Source organism: Pinus tabuliformis, chromosome X (assembly GCF_031772625.1).
Source record: "Pinus tabuliformis cultivar Carrire ecotype Pingquan chromosome X, CPIR1, whole genome shotgun sequence".
Classification (NCBI taxonomy): Eukaryota; Viridiplantae; Streptophyta; class Pinopsida; order Pinales; family Pinaceae; genus Pinus; species Pinus tabuliformis.
Window position 1 is genome coordinate 936,736,667 of NC_142308.1, and position 16,094 is coordinate 936,752,760.

The 16,094-nt window shown below is 35.8% G+C and overlaps 1 protein-coding gene across 1 annotated transcript; it reads right to left on the bottom strand.

Moving 5' to 3' along the window:
* Window positions 1-2,684: 2,684 nt before the first annotated feature.
* LOC149142770 (uncharacterized) lies at window positions 2,685-14,799 on the bottom strand. The gene is made up of 2 exons (XM_089451574.1): window positions 14,758-14,799; window positions 2,685-3,029 (listed from the first exon to the last, which is right to left on the bottom strand). The coding sequence occupies exons 1-2, from the start codon at window positions 14,797-14,799 to the stop codon at window positions 2,685-2,687; spliced, it is 387 nt and encodes a 128-aa protein (XP_089307700.1).
* Window positions 14,800-16,094: the final 1,295 nt, after the last annotated feature.

Sequence of the window (16,094 nt, forward strand, 5' to 3'; positions counted from 1 at the left end):
AGTCTTCCTCCAAACATCAGAACTTATAGATATCCCTATGCCCAAAAAAGTGAAATTGAACATACGGTTGTAGAAATATTAGACACTCATATATATCTAACTACTTAATCAAATTTTTTACATCGTCCAAAAATTATATATCATCGTCCCAAAAATTACATATCATAGTAGCAACGTCAGCGATTACATATTTATAGATATTGAGGAACTTTCTCTTTACGTCACTATAAAATCACATGAAGCTTGGGTTGCATCGAATCCAAATACAAAGAAAATTTTAGCATCCTATGTTGTAACCATTAGCGTTAGCATAATTTTTGGGTCGCCATAAAATCACGGGAAACTTGGGTTGCATCGAATCCAGAAAAGAAAATTTTAGCATCGTATATTGTAACCACTACGATATTTTTGTGGTGTGCTTATAATTATTATTGTGTTGCGTTAATGTTGTTATCTTAATTATGTGTAGTAATGTTGGTGATTTATTTAGTTGTTACAGTGATAATAGTTGGAATTATGATGTATTATACGAGTATATTTAATTTAGTTATCAATTTATTTAATCAAAAGAAGTGTCATTGAATTTTTATTGTTTATTGTTTATTTATTATGTTTTTCTTGTTATATGGTTTTTTAAATGTAAATATCTTTAACTCATAAATTAATTCATTTTATAATTAATAATAATAAAAATTAAAATAAAGTTATATTTTAGTTATATTTTTTTAAATTTTGGCACCGTGAGATGTGTTACGAGTTAAATGTTTTGATGCCTACTATGGATTGATATCTATTAAGGTTTGCTACCCATTTAATTTATATGACTGCGCCAATATCTATATAACATTGTATTAGCATTATATAAAGATATTAGGAATAACAATAACAATAATGGGAATACATGAGTATTATAGGGGCATAACAACAATTAATACAATTAGGATTTAGTGGTTTCCATCATATAACATTGTATTAACATTATATAAAGCTATTAGGAACTAGTTATGTATATGATGGAAACCACTAAATCCTAATTGTATTAATTGTTGCTATGTCGCTATAATACTAGTGTATTGCCCTTATTGTTTTTGTTTTTTTTCTTTTGAATAAGACTAATTCTATTAAGAGAAGACATATGGTACAAACAAAGCTTTCAGAGAAGTGAAGCTAAAGAGCAATGGAGCCGGAAATGATATGTTATCAACCTCGGTCCCAAAGAGTAACCCCGGCCTAAGCAAAAGATAACAGAGAGGATAGAAAGAACGAGCTGGACTAGGGAGTCTACCCAGCATGGGCAGAATCTTCCAATCTACATTTTTTACCTTTCTTTTTACTGACTTTGACCCAACCATTTTGATCTGGCTGGGCCAGAACTACTTGCAGACTGTTCTGTGCTAAAGGAGGAGACTCCTTGTCTGAATTAGAAGGCAAAGACTCATGGTAACGTTTCTGCGAGAATAGAGGCGCAGAAGGATCCTCAGCGCGGGCTGAGGGCGAGTCCTTCGGTTGCTCCAAATTCTCCTCTTCCACTTCAATGTCCTCCTCATCAGAGCTAGAGGACTCTATGTCATCCATAGGGGGTATATCACAAGGTTTCCAACTCTTGGATTTGGGTTTACGAGTGAAATTCTTCTTTTTGTCGAAGAACGATGCACATGTGTTCTGGAGATGCCCCGTCTGATGGCAATGGCGACACCTGAAGGTTGTGTTCTCATAGTCCAAATTTTGCGTCCAATGGAAGTCCCCGACTTTGAGGATGATCTGATTTGACAACCCTTTACATTGTTTATTTCTACACAAATTCTGCCAAAGGTATATATTCCTTTCTCCGCCCTTGAGGTATCTGTAGCCAGGAAGCGGCCTAGGGTGTCCCCGATTCCTTGAAAGATAGAAAAGTGCCATAGATGCGCAGGGAGATTTGGAAGCCTGACCCAGATAGGAAGCTTGGAGATGATCGCAGTGGAGGGGTCAAAGTCTGGGAACGAGGGGGAGAGGAAGAGTCTAGCTGATCCCCAGAACCAGGGGCCTCCTGTTAAGGCTTTCTGGTAATCTTCGTTGAAGGCAAAGGCTACAATAAAGAATCCTTTCGAGTAGAGGAAGACTTTGCAGTTGTTGGTCCAATTGGAATGGATCCACTGGTATAGATCAACAGTGCGGGGCCATAGGCCATTAAATCTGCAAATGAGGGATGTTTCTGCAAATGTCTGGTATTAATCATCCAGATATGGATGAGAGATTTCAATGGCAAGGGTTTCCTCCATTTTTTCCACCAAGAAAGGTTTGGGAGCCTCGGCAGATTGGGCAGACTTCTTGGCTGGCTGTGCATGTACTGCATCTTTATAGGAAAAACCTTTGGAGGCAGAGGATTGCCCAACTGCACCTCCCCATAGTCGAAGTGATAGGATCACTATGGCATTTCTTTCAATATTATAAAAGGAAAGAGGCAGATTGTTGTCAAGCTGCTTACCTGCAAAGACGAGCTGCAGAAGGGAGGAAGGGATCCACAGCCTCTGTTCGAGTATCTTTGAGAGATGGCACACTGTGAAAGACGGCTGGACCCCAAGAAGCAGGGTTTTGCCTGTTAGAAGAATTATTTGAATATGAAAATTCACTTGCTGGAGATGAATACGATCTCAGCTACCTGAATGAAGAGTCGAGGTTGAAACAGTGAGATTGTGGTCAGATCATTTGATTGCTCCGTAGCCATGGCTGCCCACCGCGAAGATATCGGTGCCATGCTTGTCCTCGGCTTCGCACAGGATGTTTCTGGCGTCGCCCACCACCATCTCTGATTCAAACTCGCGAATGGATCTACTCTGGCATAATCCTTTGGCGTGATCCAGGGTTCTGGTCCCGATTCGCTTCAGATCTAGTTCCCCAGTCGGCAAGACATCCGCCGCGCTAGAGCCTGCCAAGTGCAGAACGATGGTTGCAATGGAGCGAGCATGGACCAGGTATGTTTTGAAGGGCGGATCTGCAGGGGAGGGAGCTACCAGATAATCCAGAACCCATTGAAGCACGTTGCCGCTCTACTACAATCTGTAAGAGGAAGAGAAAGAAGGAATTAGGGCTGTCAACCCTCCAAACCCTAGAGCCATTGCAGAGCTCGATCCTCTCTCTTGTGTAGATTTCATTTAAAATCCCCTTATTGTTATTGTTAGTGTAGCCCCCCATTGTTATTGTTGTGCCCCATAGAATCCCACTATTTTTATTGTTGTACCCTTAAATCATTATTGTTATGTAGGCTCTAATTATATTGTGACCCCTTAGACTCCTATATATACCAAGGAGATATTTTCATTTGCATCATCCAAGAATTGCTCATTTATGTGATATATAAGGAAGTTTCCTCCTCGAAGAGGTTTCTCAATTCTTTGATCTATATTTTCTTTTATTTTGTGAGTTGGTTGCATAACATTTGGTATTAAAGATTTTGATTCTAGGGTTTCGCTTCTTCAAATTGGCCATCTTCGCATTTTCGCTAATTTTTTCTACGAGGATTCAGAAGCTAAAACTGCAACCACGTGGAGTTGAAATATTGGTGAACTTCATCTAAGAATTTAAGATCTTAGTTCAATATATTTTCAGAGATATGATCCGAAGAAGTTAGGGTTTTACAGGCTCCATAATTTCATCTCAAACAGGTGACCTAGGGAAAATCGTTATAACTAAATCTCCTAGCATCGAATTTGAATTTCGAAAAATTGACTGAAAGTGCACGAACTAGTGTGTTTCATGTATCATTTTCAGCGCTGAAAGTCAAAACAGTGAGAAATGGCACTCCTACAAGTTCCCTCTACTAAACCAGTCTATAATCAAGTACTCATCGTGGGAGATTGGTCATAACTCATTCTTGAAGAATCCAATATCAATATGAATTATTGGGTTGGTAAGAAGACTCAAGGGGCTACCACAGGACAAAATTTTAGACCTTGGAGATATGAAATTATAGAGATACAACAATTTCAATATCAAGCTCCTAAAAAGTAAGAAAAATGTGTGTATTTTTAAAAATTTGCATAAATTTTGTTTGAAAAATTAGTTTGAAGTGATTCAAAGCGCATAGTGAAGCATAAATATCATTGTTGATTCCAAAATTCCTCGAAACAAAAAAATGGACACACCTAGTAAGCAACCAGAATGCTCTACCATGACACATGAAGAAGAGGAAGAAACACAAGATGATATATCAAAATTATGCGACCAAGTGCAACAAATTTTTCTCTCACAAAGAGTAACCAAGGATGAAATAGAAGCTAAGGTGGGTGGTTTGAAGAATGATTTAAAATCATACATGGAAGGTTTGAAGGATAGATTAAAAGCAGACATGGAAGGTTTGAAGGAAGGTTTGACAAATTTGTTACAAGAGATGCTTCCTAATGGTGAAAAGGCATTCCATGAAACTCATAATGAGAATAAAAGGAATGTTAATCATGATTTTAGAGACTGTAACTTTGGATTAAAGACCCACCACATTCGAAAGATCGATATGAGAAAGTTTGATGACAAGGATACGGTAACACGGTTACTACAAATGAAGCAATATTTTGATCTACATGATGTGCAACACACACAAAAGGTACGCATTGCATCTTTATATTTGGAACCCAATCCATTTGTATGGTATTTATGCCCTTATTCTTGTAAACCACTTGTCACTTGGTCAATTTTTATGTAGGAAATGACATCACGTTATGAGGATACAAAGAACAACTCCTTCTTTAGCCAACTAATAAATCTCAAACAAAAGGGTTCAATGGCAGTGACATTGAGGACTTCCAAAAATTGAATATCAGGGTAGCTGATATTCCAAAGGAGCATAAGATTGATGTCTTCATAGGGAATTTGAAGGATAACATCCAACATAAGGTTCGCCTTTCGGAACCTGATTCATTAGAAAAGGCATTGAGGGTGGAAAGAAAAGTTGAAAGAAAAATTATGGCAACAAGGAAGTCTACCACTCACAACTATAAAGATGGAAGTTTTGCTTCTCCTAGCTTTCCACAACTTACAAGGTTGACACCACAACAATTTCCGAAAAAAAGAGAAAAAGCGCTTTGTTACATTTGTGATAGAAAAATACACTAAAGGTCATAACTATGCTGAGAAGAAATTATTCTACATATACTGTGAAGAGGAGGAAGAAAAGGAACAAGAAAAGTCAAAGGAGGAGGATATACACCAGAAACCAACCCTAAAGAAAGAAGAAATGAATTTGATCATATCTTGTAATCCATTGACAGAAATTACCACTCCTCAAACTCTTAAGATAGAAGGATATATGAAGAAGAAAAATGTAATAATGTTGATTGATTTGGATAGTACCCATAATTTTATTCAATCTAAGATAGCCAAGGAATTGAATTGCTTCCTATATCCAACACCAGAGTGTCAAGTGATGGTTGCAAATGGATGAACTATAAATTTATCTGAAAAGTGCCATAATATCAAACTAACTATGGGTGAATATGTATTGAATAATAGAAATGCTTTCAATTCCAATGGGTGGTATTGATGCTATATTAGGAGTCAAATGGTTACAATCTTTGGGGATGATAGCTTTTGATTTTCAAGAACTTTTCTTGAAATTTTTCAGGAAGGAAAGGGAGTTGAATTAGTGGGTATGACTGATTCGAATAGAAAATGGCATCAACCTATGGTATTCATCCACCCATGTTATTCATCCACGCATGTAATTTACCCATGGTATTCTAAGTGACATCCTTCCATGGTATTCATTCACCCATGGTATTGTGACATCCACCCATGGTATTCATTCACCCATGGAATTGACCCATGGTATTGTGGCATCCACCCATGGTATTCATTCACCCATGAAATTGACCCGTGGTATTGTAGCTGAAAAAAAAATTATAAGTAACAAGTCACGTTTTGTAAAAGGACAGTTTGTCTGCCATAATGTAGCTTTTACAGTTATTCTCCATTTTAATAAAAAAAAGTTCTTTGTGGTTTTATTTATTTTACATTCTCCCATTTTTCTTCTGGCATTTCAAATTTTCAGATCTTGGGGGCCTCTCCCCCAGAATCCATTTCAATCTTGGAGATCTTGGGGGCCTCCCCCCAAGATTCGGATCAGTGGTATCAAAGAAGGTTATGATTCCATGGGAATAAGGGTTTAATGCATATTTCATTTTCAAATTTCTTAGCAATATTCAACAAAATTTAGGCATGTGCTAAATCCTCCACAGAGCATTTTCTTGTGCCATGTAGGAAGAATTTTTATTTTTTCATTTTTTTGCAGGAATATTTTTGGGCAGTGAGTTTGTAGATAAGATCTGAAATTTTTGGTGCAACAGTTACAAAAACCAATAACATATCTAGATTCCTTGCGAAAAATACCGAAAGAAAAAAAAAAAAAAACGGCTAAATCGGAGTTCGGATGAGGGAGATATCGCTGACTTAAAATCCGCTATGTTGCATAAATGTCTCTAACTGCAATTCGTAGATGCGTCTCTCCTATCTTTTTTCTCAATTTTGGTGCATAATTTCATAAAAGTGATTGTATATTTGATCTCCTCTCAAAAAATAGATCAATTTCAAAAACTAAATGGGTCGAATTAGAGGTCGGATGTGGGAGATATTACTGATTTAAAATCAGCTATTTTTTTAGAACTTTTATGACGGCAGAAAAGTTGCAGTGCGAACATGATATTCTAGAGTGTCCAAATAAGGATTTCCAACACATGGGAAGATGCAAAATGGTCATCCTGTTTCCAAAAACAGATTATAATAATTATTCTAAGTTATATTGGCTGAGTTATGTCCATTTTAATTCTGGAGCAACATTCGAAGTGGGTTCCCTTTGGAGACGTGCCCTCCTACCCCGCTTTAGTAGCCACTTGCTTCACATTCATCAATTTCAGCACAACAAGATTCAGCTTTGGTTCTTTGGAGACGTTCCCTCCCACCCGAGGCTATGTAGGCACTTGTTACTTCATCAACAACCAACATCATGGTTATGGGTCAACCGCACAAAATCCTTGTCATCGAAGTTAGGCCGCACACTGTTAGCATCACAGTTGATCATATAAGCATTACAAAGTATCTCTATCATTGGATTTTTGTTTGTAATGGTTATGAGTCATCCACAAACCCACACTTCATCGAATTCCACTTGCTAGGTCGCACATTGTCAGTATGACAATTGGTCACAATCATTAGAGGGTATCTCTATCCTTTGATCTTCGTTCATCATGATTATGGGTCATTCACAAATCCACACTTCATCAAAGTCCATTTGCTATGCCGCACACTGTCAGTATTATAGTTGGTCACAAGCATTATAGGGTATCTCTATCCTTAGATCTTCGTTCATCATGGATACCAGTTAACCACATAAAACCCTTCTCTTTCGTGGCTCTTCATATTCAATAAAGGCTTCGCAGGAGGGAACTTCATGCAATGAGGATCATTGCTTCTTAAGGAGGGAGAAATGATCCGAATAGAAAATGGCATTAACCCATGGTATTCATCCACCCATGGTATTGTAAGTGACATTCATCCATGGTATTCATTCACCCATGTTATTTGCCTATGGTATTGTGACATCCACCCATGGTATTCATTCACCCATGGAATTGACCTGCGGTATTGTGACATCCACCCATGGAATTGACCCGCGGTATTGTAACTAAAAAAGACTATAAGTAACAAGTCACATTTTGTAAAAGGACAGTTTGTCTGCCACTAGGGAAAATTTTAAAAACCACCCTAAATTTATATGTATAATAAATGGGCGAATCCCCATGACACATAGGAAAAATGGGAGGTGATTTTATCACCATATATATATATATATATATATATATTGGCGAATCTCTCACCAGATTATATTATCTTGTAAAGTCATGGTGAATCTTTCACTAAATTATAAAATTTTGTAAGATCTTGGAAAATCGTTCATTGAATAATAAAACATTGTGAAGTCTTGGTGAATGTTTTGTTAAAATAAGAAACCATATATGGTAATTTTAAAACATATTCATTAAACTGTAATATACTAACATACATGTTTGGAAAAAAGAAACATAATTTTCACTTCCTACAAACAATGTTGCAAGTTTTAGTGGCCATGTTTGTCATGGTAGGAGAGATTATTGTTTTCTCTACCACTTTTGTCAAGCTACCATTTTTTCCAAGCTATCAAATTTCTTTCTTATTCCATAGACTCCAACCGTGAGATTAAAAAAAACACATCAAGTTTGTTTACCCCAACACGCCAACAAGTAGCAAGCCCCATCTATATAATATAATGAAGTAGTAGGTATCCAAAATGCCTGAAGGGGATCTAATGGAAAGAAGTGACCATTTTCAGAAGCCTTCCAATCAATATATAAATATATAAATGCAGATTTATTATTATTTTAATTGGTAATTTTCAATTAAATAATAAAATTTAATTACGTCTCTCCCAATCTAAATTTCTTATTAGCATAATTCACTACCTTCATACCATTTTTTGCAGCGTTGTAACATATGGATTAATTTCCTTTTTGGTGCACAATCTCTGCCTTTTAGGACAATCTGGTGTAGTGACCCAACCCCTACAAATCATTACGACAAACTAAGAATAGCAGAGAAGATGAAAGGTTGTACAAACCAACGTATTTTTCAAACAACTAATCCAAGATTAGTACCTTAACTTTTTCATGAAGATATCATATTGAGAATGTTTGAAAAATGGTGGGAAATCTGGGTAGCGACTATATCTCTTCTGCGAGGGTGATGCGGAAAGAGTTAAGATTTCATTGTTTTGAATTTTCTTTTGTTAAATAAAAAAACCATTATTAATGGAGATATCGGTATTTTTTACTAAATTTTGTGAAGTGACTAAATGTAGCTTTAATCATTCACCTTAAGATTTTTTTTACAACATAATTTCCTAAAAATATTTAATATCTTCATTATCATAAAAGACAAAATATATCCATCTTAACTCCACATCTACCACTCTTAGAGGGATGAAATCTATTCATCCCTCCCAGCACTTGGTAGACCCCGAATTAAGATGGATCTAAGCTGATAGAATTTCCCCTTTAAATAGTCTATGCTCACATGAATACCATGGCATTACCATGGGTCAATACCATGGGTTATCTTAAACCTGGAGCTTAAAAACTACTATTAGTAATTTATAAAAATTAATAAAAATTAATAATTGATTTTTTTTTTTTTTTCAACCAAGCTAAAATGTTTAAGTGACATTAAATTAGAAGATCCATTTTTACTCTTGATCTACGAAGCCCGAGACGGATCAAATATTTTTTCACTTTATGTTAGTTTACATATCACAATATTTGATCTAGAGTAAAGATGGATATATGCTAGTTTAATTCCCCCCTTTAAATAGGTTGCATTCCATGTGAATACCATGGGTCAATACCATGTGCCATCTTTATCTTTATTAATACTAATATTAGGGTTAATAATTTTTTTTCGCATGGTATTAATAATAATTTGGTCCATGGTATTTGATCCATAGGCTTCACCTAAATATAACACATTTTTTGAGTGTTCGTAAACATAAGGTGGCTTATGGAGTAAATATAAAAATGTTTTATTTATTTACCATACCTCTTGTTTATTTATATTTTAATTAATTTACCATACCTTTTTTATAAATATGGTATTTGGCCCATAGGATTCAATTAAATAAAACCTCTTTTTTTAGCCTTCTTAAATAGAAAGAGCATTATGGAGTAAATATAGAAAGAGGTTTTATTTATTTACCATACCTCCACTTTATTTATATTTTTATTTATTTGCACGCTTGCGTGTTCATAAATATAAGGTGACATGTGGAGTAAATATAAAAAAATGTTTTATTTATTTACCATACCTCTCGTTTATTTATATTTTTATTAATTTACCATACCTCTTTTATAAATATGGTATTTGGCCCATAGGATTCACTTAAATGAAACCTCATTTTTGAGCCTTCTTAAATAGAAAGAGGGTTATGGACTAAATATAAAAAGAGGTTTTATTTATTTACCATACCTCTAGTTTATTTGTATTTTTATTTATTTACCATACCTTTGGAGTAAGTATAAAAAGAGATTTTATTTATTTACCATACCTCCACTGTATTTATATTTTTATTTATAACTATCATAAATACATTTTCTTGAGGGCGAATGGAAGATTGTAACTCCTAATTTCAAGGGCTAAATTTACTTTTTGTATCCTCTCCGTTAAAATAAGGTGGGCTAACCTCCATACCTAATTTTTTTATAAAATAAATTTGAGGTGATTTGTAACAATGTACTATGATACAAAATATTCGCCCAATAAAAATATAAAACCCCTTAATTTAGCCCAAGGGAGAAAATTCGCCCCTAAAATTTTCCATGTCTGCCACAATTTAGCATTTACAGTTATTCTCCGTTTTAATAAAAAAAATCTTTGTGGTTTTCTTTATTCGGCATTCTCCTCTTTTTCTTCTAGCATTTCGATTTTTTCAGATCTTGGGGGCCTCTCCCCCAAAATCCATTTCCATATTTTAGATCTTGGGGGCCTCCCCCCCAAGATTCAGATCAATGACAGGGAAACCATGAAAGATAATAAGCTCTATTGGCATGACAAAGCTTCCAAAGAAAGAAAAACTGGGCATAATTGCACAATTATGCTCACTATAGGTTCAAATATCAAAATCATCTATTCATGTAGATCTCCAAAAAGTATTGGACAATCATTCCAATGTATTTGGGACTCCCAAAGGAATCCAACATATTCGTGATCATGTTCAATGGTATTCATTTGATTCTAGGAAGTCTTCCTCCAAACATCAGAACTTATAGATATACCTATACCCAAAAGAGTGAAATTTAACGTACGGTTGTAGAAATGTTAGAGGCTCGTATAATTCAACCTATTCAAAGTTTTTTCTATGCTCTAGTAGTATTGGTGCATAAAAAGGATGGATCATGGCATGTGTTTGGATTATAGGGAGCTCAACAAGCTCACTATTAAAGATAAAATTTCCATTCTTATCATTGATGAATTGTTGGATGAATTACGCGGAGCAATTTACTTCACCAAGCTAGATCTTCATTCAACTTTGATCCAGACCTTGGTGGTGGCCAATATTTGTGTAATTTCCATGCCAAGAAGCGAAAGAAGAAACCTACGGAGTAAACCAACCCAGAAAATAATAAAAAAACTAATCTTTTTATTAGATGAGAATGATGATTGCACCTACATTGTGTTGGACAATTTGTCCTCTTACAAATGAGGCTGGTTGTTCATAGTCTTTTTTAATTACACTACCATGGGTGGGAAAATATTATGGGTGGATAATACCATGGTTAAATTTCCATTCATATTGTTCCTCCCTCCTTAGGAAGAAATGCTCCCCATTGCATGAAGTTCCCTCTCAAGAAGCCTTTGTTGAAGATGAGTTGTGGATGACCAAGTGCTATTGAAGACAAGGTTTTTTTGTGGTTGACCCATAACTAAGGGTTTGTGGATGACCCATGACCATGATGCACAAATATCTGAGGATAGAGATACCATGTAATGCTTGTGAGCCAATAGTGATATTAACAACATGTGGCCAAGGGAATGGATTTCAAGGGAAAGGGTTTTGTGTGGTTAACCCATAACCATGATGAATGAAGAGTCGAGGATAGAGATACCTTATATTTTCGGTGGTCTAACTATGATGTGGAGAGTTTCTGGCCAAGAAAATGGACTTCATTTGCAAAGGATTTTGTGTGGCTGACACCTAACCTTGGGTTTGTGGGTGATGCATAACCATGATGAACAAGGGTCCAAAGATAGAGGTATCTTGTAATGCTTGTGTGCCAACTATGAGGGTTATAGTGCATGGCCTAGAAAATGGACTTCGAGGTAGTTCTCTTGCCGGTTTTCTTGGTAGAAATCTGACAACTTATTTGGTGGCTTATCTTGGTAAATTCTCATCATCCAATGAGATGTTGTAAAGGCTTCCTTCAAGTACTCAACTTTCACAGTTGTGATTTCCATTTTTGTGGTTTAATAGACACACCATGACATTACCTTGGCATCATTAGGGGTATTTTTTTGTAGCCAAAAGTATGCTTTGAGATAGACAACAAATATAGTCCAATCACCATGGGCACCACTGATCGTTAAATGCATGGTTATAAGGGCATATAAAACTTCACCATGCATTGTGTGGCTTACAAACATGTACAACATTTGGAAACATAAGGCCTGAAGAACCTTTACCAGACTTCCTGCAAAGACCAATGGCACAAATAGTCCCAACCATAAAGGGACCAAAGCAAACATAGTTGTAAAAGGATTTTCACAAGATGTGAGAATAACAAATGATGCCTTCAATGTGTTCCTCTTCCATTCAGTGTCATTGAACATCTTATATAGACTTGTCAATGCATACTCAATAGAAAAACCCTTAAACACCCATAGAAACATAGATCTCATTAAAGCTTCAGCATTTTTAAATTTGCCATTCATGGGAGTAAGATAAAATATTTTGCAAATTTTGTTGATGCATGCAAATCCATGCGCCCCTCACCTCTTCCATGACCCCTATGATTATTACCAGAACTCACATGGGAAACATTAACTTGTTGAGGTCTTATCAGTTGAGTTGATGTTGTTGCAAGTGGGAATTGGTAAATTGAAATATAAGCTTCCCTTTAAATGTTTTTCTTGTGGAAGATTAGGTCACTATGCATCCAAATGTGCATATAAAGAAAATCATAACAAGAAAGAGAAGTAAAAGGATGTTTACAAGAAAAATGCCAAAAGGAAGTTTTCTATCAAGAAATTTTTTTATTCAAATGAAGATAGTCACAGCACATCTGATGATCAGGAAGATTTAATGTCAAATTCTAACACTAGTTACAAAGTACTTAATGCTCTTGTAGATCAATCAACTAGTGAATCAGATGGTTGTGAAGAAAATGAATTAATGAAAGCACTAAAAGAAATTGATAGGCTAAAGAATGAAAACAAAGAGTTGAAAACAAGAGAAAGTTGTATTGTCAAAGAAATGAACTTGTTAAAGTCTCAATTAGAAGTTTCCAATAGAAAAATAGAAGACTTAGCAAAACAAATTCAAGAAAAAGAAAGGCATTGTGAAAAGTTAGAAACATATTTTGTGAATTTAAGGGAATATTATGAGAAAACAAAAAAATGGGTAAAGGCATATGAATCACTATAAAATATTATTAATGAATAACACTCTCCTCTAATAAAGAAATGCATTGGATACAACCACAAGGTTTCAGATCTAGAAGATGATAAGGACCCATAAAAGTTTGAATCAAGTCACTCATCATATATGAAAACATCAAGATCAAGGAAAATTGTATCAAGTCCTTCAAGAACAATACCTAGGTATAAAAGACGGTTTTATGGATATTGTTTGACTTGTAACTCATTTAGGCACAAGGCCACTAATTACAAGTCAAGCAGTTGGAATGGAAGCTCACAAGCCTCTTACTACATGAGATGGTTTAAAAATCAAAATCTCGAACACATGATTAGAAATTACAGACAAATTTGGATGAAAAAGGAGCAACAGTCAAAGACATAAGGAAGATTGTCCCTACTGCAATCCATTGGACCTAATGTATGGTTCTAATAGTCACTGTAGAAGTAAATGTGGACTAAATAGCCTTATGGAAAGAATATGATGACTATCAGGTCCACATGATCAATAGTGTATGATCACAGGGGGAGTTATGCATGTGTATCTTGATGATGATTCCCGGAGTTATTTAATGTATTTCCGTTGTATAAATGAAATACGATGGAACCTTGGCCAGTGCCGATTGCGATGAAGCCCAGACCCGAAAGGGTCCGGGAAGTGGAATATATGAAATTTGAAGTCCGCCCAAAGTATTTTTCATGCATTTTTCAGTGTTTTCTCATATTTCATTATATAAGCGAAATACACATGCCAGACCAAATGTGACTTGCGATGGCAAAGAGGGCAGTCCTGATGGATAATTAAACTATATTTTAGGACTTTTGAAGTCCAAAATACACAGTGATGGGCGGGATTTAGTAGTGTTATAGCGTTTTCGCTGTATACAACCAAAATAGTCACTATCTACAGTTTAAAGGGAAACACAAAGGCCCCAAGACCTAGTTCATCATTTAACAGCGCATAGGAGATAGTTTTCCAGGAAACGAAGCCCAGAAAGGGAAAGACAAGGGCCATAGCACGCTGCATCCCAAAACGGAAAGTTTAGGGAGCTCAGACAGCGCAACATCCACCCCCAACAAACGTTATGGAGCATCTTTGGCATGGAAAAACTCTCAGACAGTGCATCAAGCCACCAAAAATATCCGAAATCAATTACTCTACTATCAGAAGTCAAAAAATCTGATCCCTTGCTTGCCTAGAGGGCATCAAAACAGTTAACAATGAATATCAGGCAGATTAAGAGTTCGAGCCTTCTAGAGAGCTTAGGAGCATTGTAAACAAGCTATAAATAGTTGAAACAAAGATGTAATAGGGGCTCAACCTTTGGAGATTATTCCTCCTCTGCTCATTCAAGCTTCTCATCTTCACTCTAACAATATAAGCTTCTTTTGCAATTATATGTTCAATGTCCATTCTCTTTGTTGTTCCAATCTTGCACTTGAACAATTTGTTGATGTTCTCTTTGTGTCTAAGGCCAGATAACTGTCATCTTATCTCTTCTTTCATATATTAGATTTGCAAGCTTCTTTGATGCCTGTAACTAGTCATCCATATGTGGTCATATATGCATCTACCAGTACAGTGAGTATTCTCTTTTTCTGCCTGTAGCTAGCCATTGATGTATGTTTATATATGCAATCTGCTGGTATAGTTAGTATTCTCCGTCTATCCACTGAATTTATAACTTACAGAGAATTAGCGGTCTAAAGCCTTATATTGGTGAGAGTGTTCATGCATGAATTGAGTGAAAACAAAGTTGAAATGGCTGTTTAACTTGATCCAAACCATCATTTATTCCAATAGTTCAGAGAACTATATTGAAGATTATATGTACCACGCATCTCCTAGCTACAACCTAGGAGAGTTTCTTGGAGTGATAACAACTTTTACACATGGCTTTTGGCATGATGGTTTTTTGTCCAAGGTATTTTGTAGGTTCAGTGAAGGGAACTATGGTTATGTTCTAATCCAGTGTTAATGGATTGGGGTTTATGAATGCTTCAACAGGTATATATATGTATTGTAACCTTGAAAGGAACATAATGAAAAATCAATCTGGTAGTCCCAATTTTGGGATGAAGGGGAAAATATCTGTGTATTTTTTTTATGTTCTCACCATTGTATATTTTATGTTTTAAGAATTTGTTTGTAGGTAATTGTTGTACAATGTTAAAACCTATATTTGGTATCATATTTATTTCAGCTTCAAGGGGACACCTTTACTGCTGAGGGGTTTTTCTCGGCCATATTCAGTGGGAGATCTGTGAGATCGATTCTTGCAGTGAAGGAAGATCGCGAGAAGTAGAAAGATAGAGATCGAGGATTTTAATGGTATAAGTTTTGAGCTGTGGAAGCTCAAGATGGAGGATCTACTGGTGGATAAAGATCAGTGGACCATGCAAGATCCAGGTAATAAACTAACATAAATGTCATCAAAAGATTGGATGGAGTTGGATTAGAAGGCAAAGAGCACAATAAGGTTGTGTATCTTAGATTCAGGATTGTTGAATGTATTAGGGCAAGGAACGACAAAGGATTTGTGGGTCAAGTTAGGGACTTTGTACCAGTCTAAGTCTCTGGTGAAAAAAAATTTCGTGTGGAAAAATATGTATAACTTGAGGATGAAGGATGGAGACTCACTAACAAAGTATATAAATGCCTTTAATACTGTGGTAAGCCAGTTGTTATTTGTTGATATAAAAATTTCAGAAGAAGATAAGTGCATCACTTTTTTTTGTTCACTACCAGATTTGTGGGATAGTGTAGTTGTTGCAATAAGTAGCAATACAACTACCTTGAAGTTTGATGAAATAGTCTCATCCTTGTTGTTGGAGGAGATGAGATGGAAAAATATTGAGAGCCAGAATGGAGATGCCTTGTATGTACGAGGACGGTCCCAAAATGTAAATCA

Bases quoted from the DNA above. Each gene is read 5' to 3' on its own strand.
- LOC149142770 (XM_089451574.1), bottom strand. From the start codon at position 14,799: ATGGCTAGCTACAGGCAGAAAAAGAGAATACTCACTGTACTG. The intron at 3,030-14,757 runs GTAGATGCATAT...AGATTGTAGTAG, and splicing joins AGAGAATACTCACTGTACTG to AGCGGCAACGTGCTTCAATG.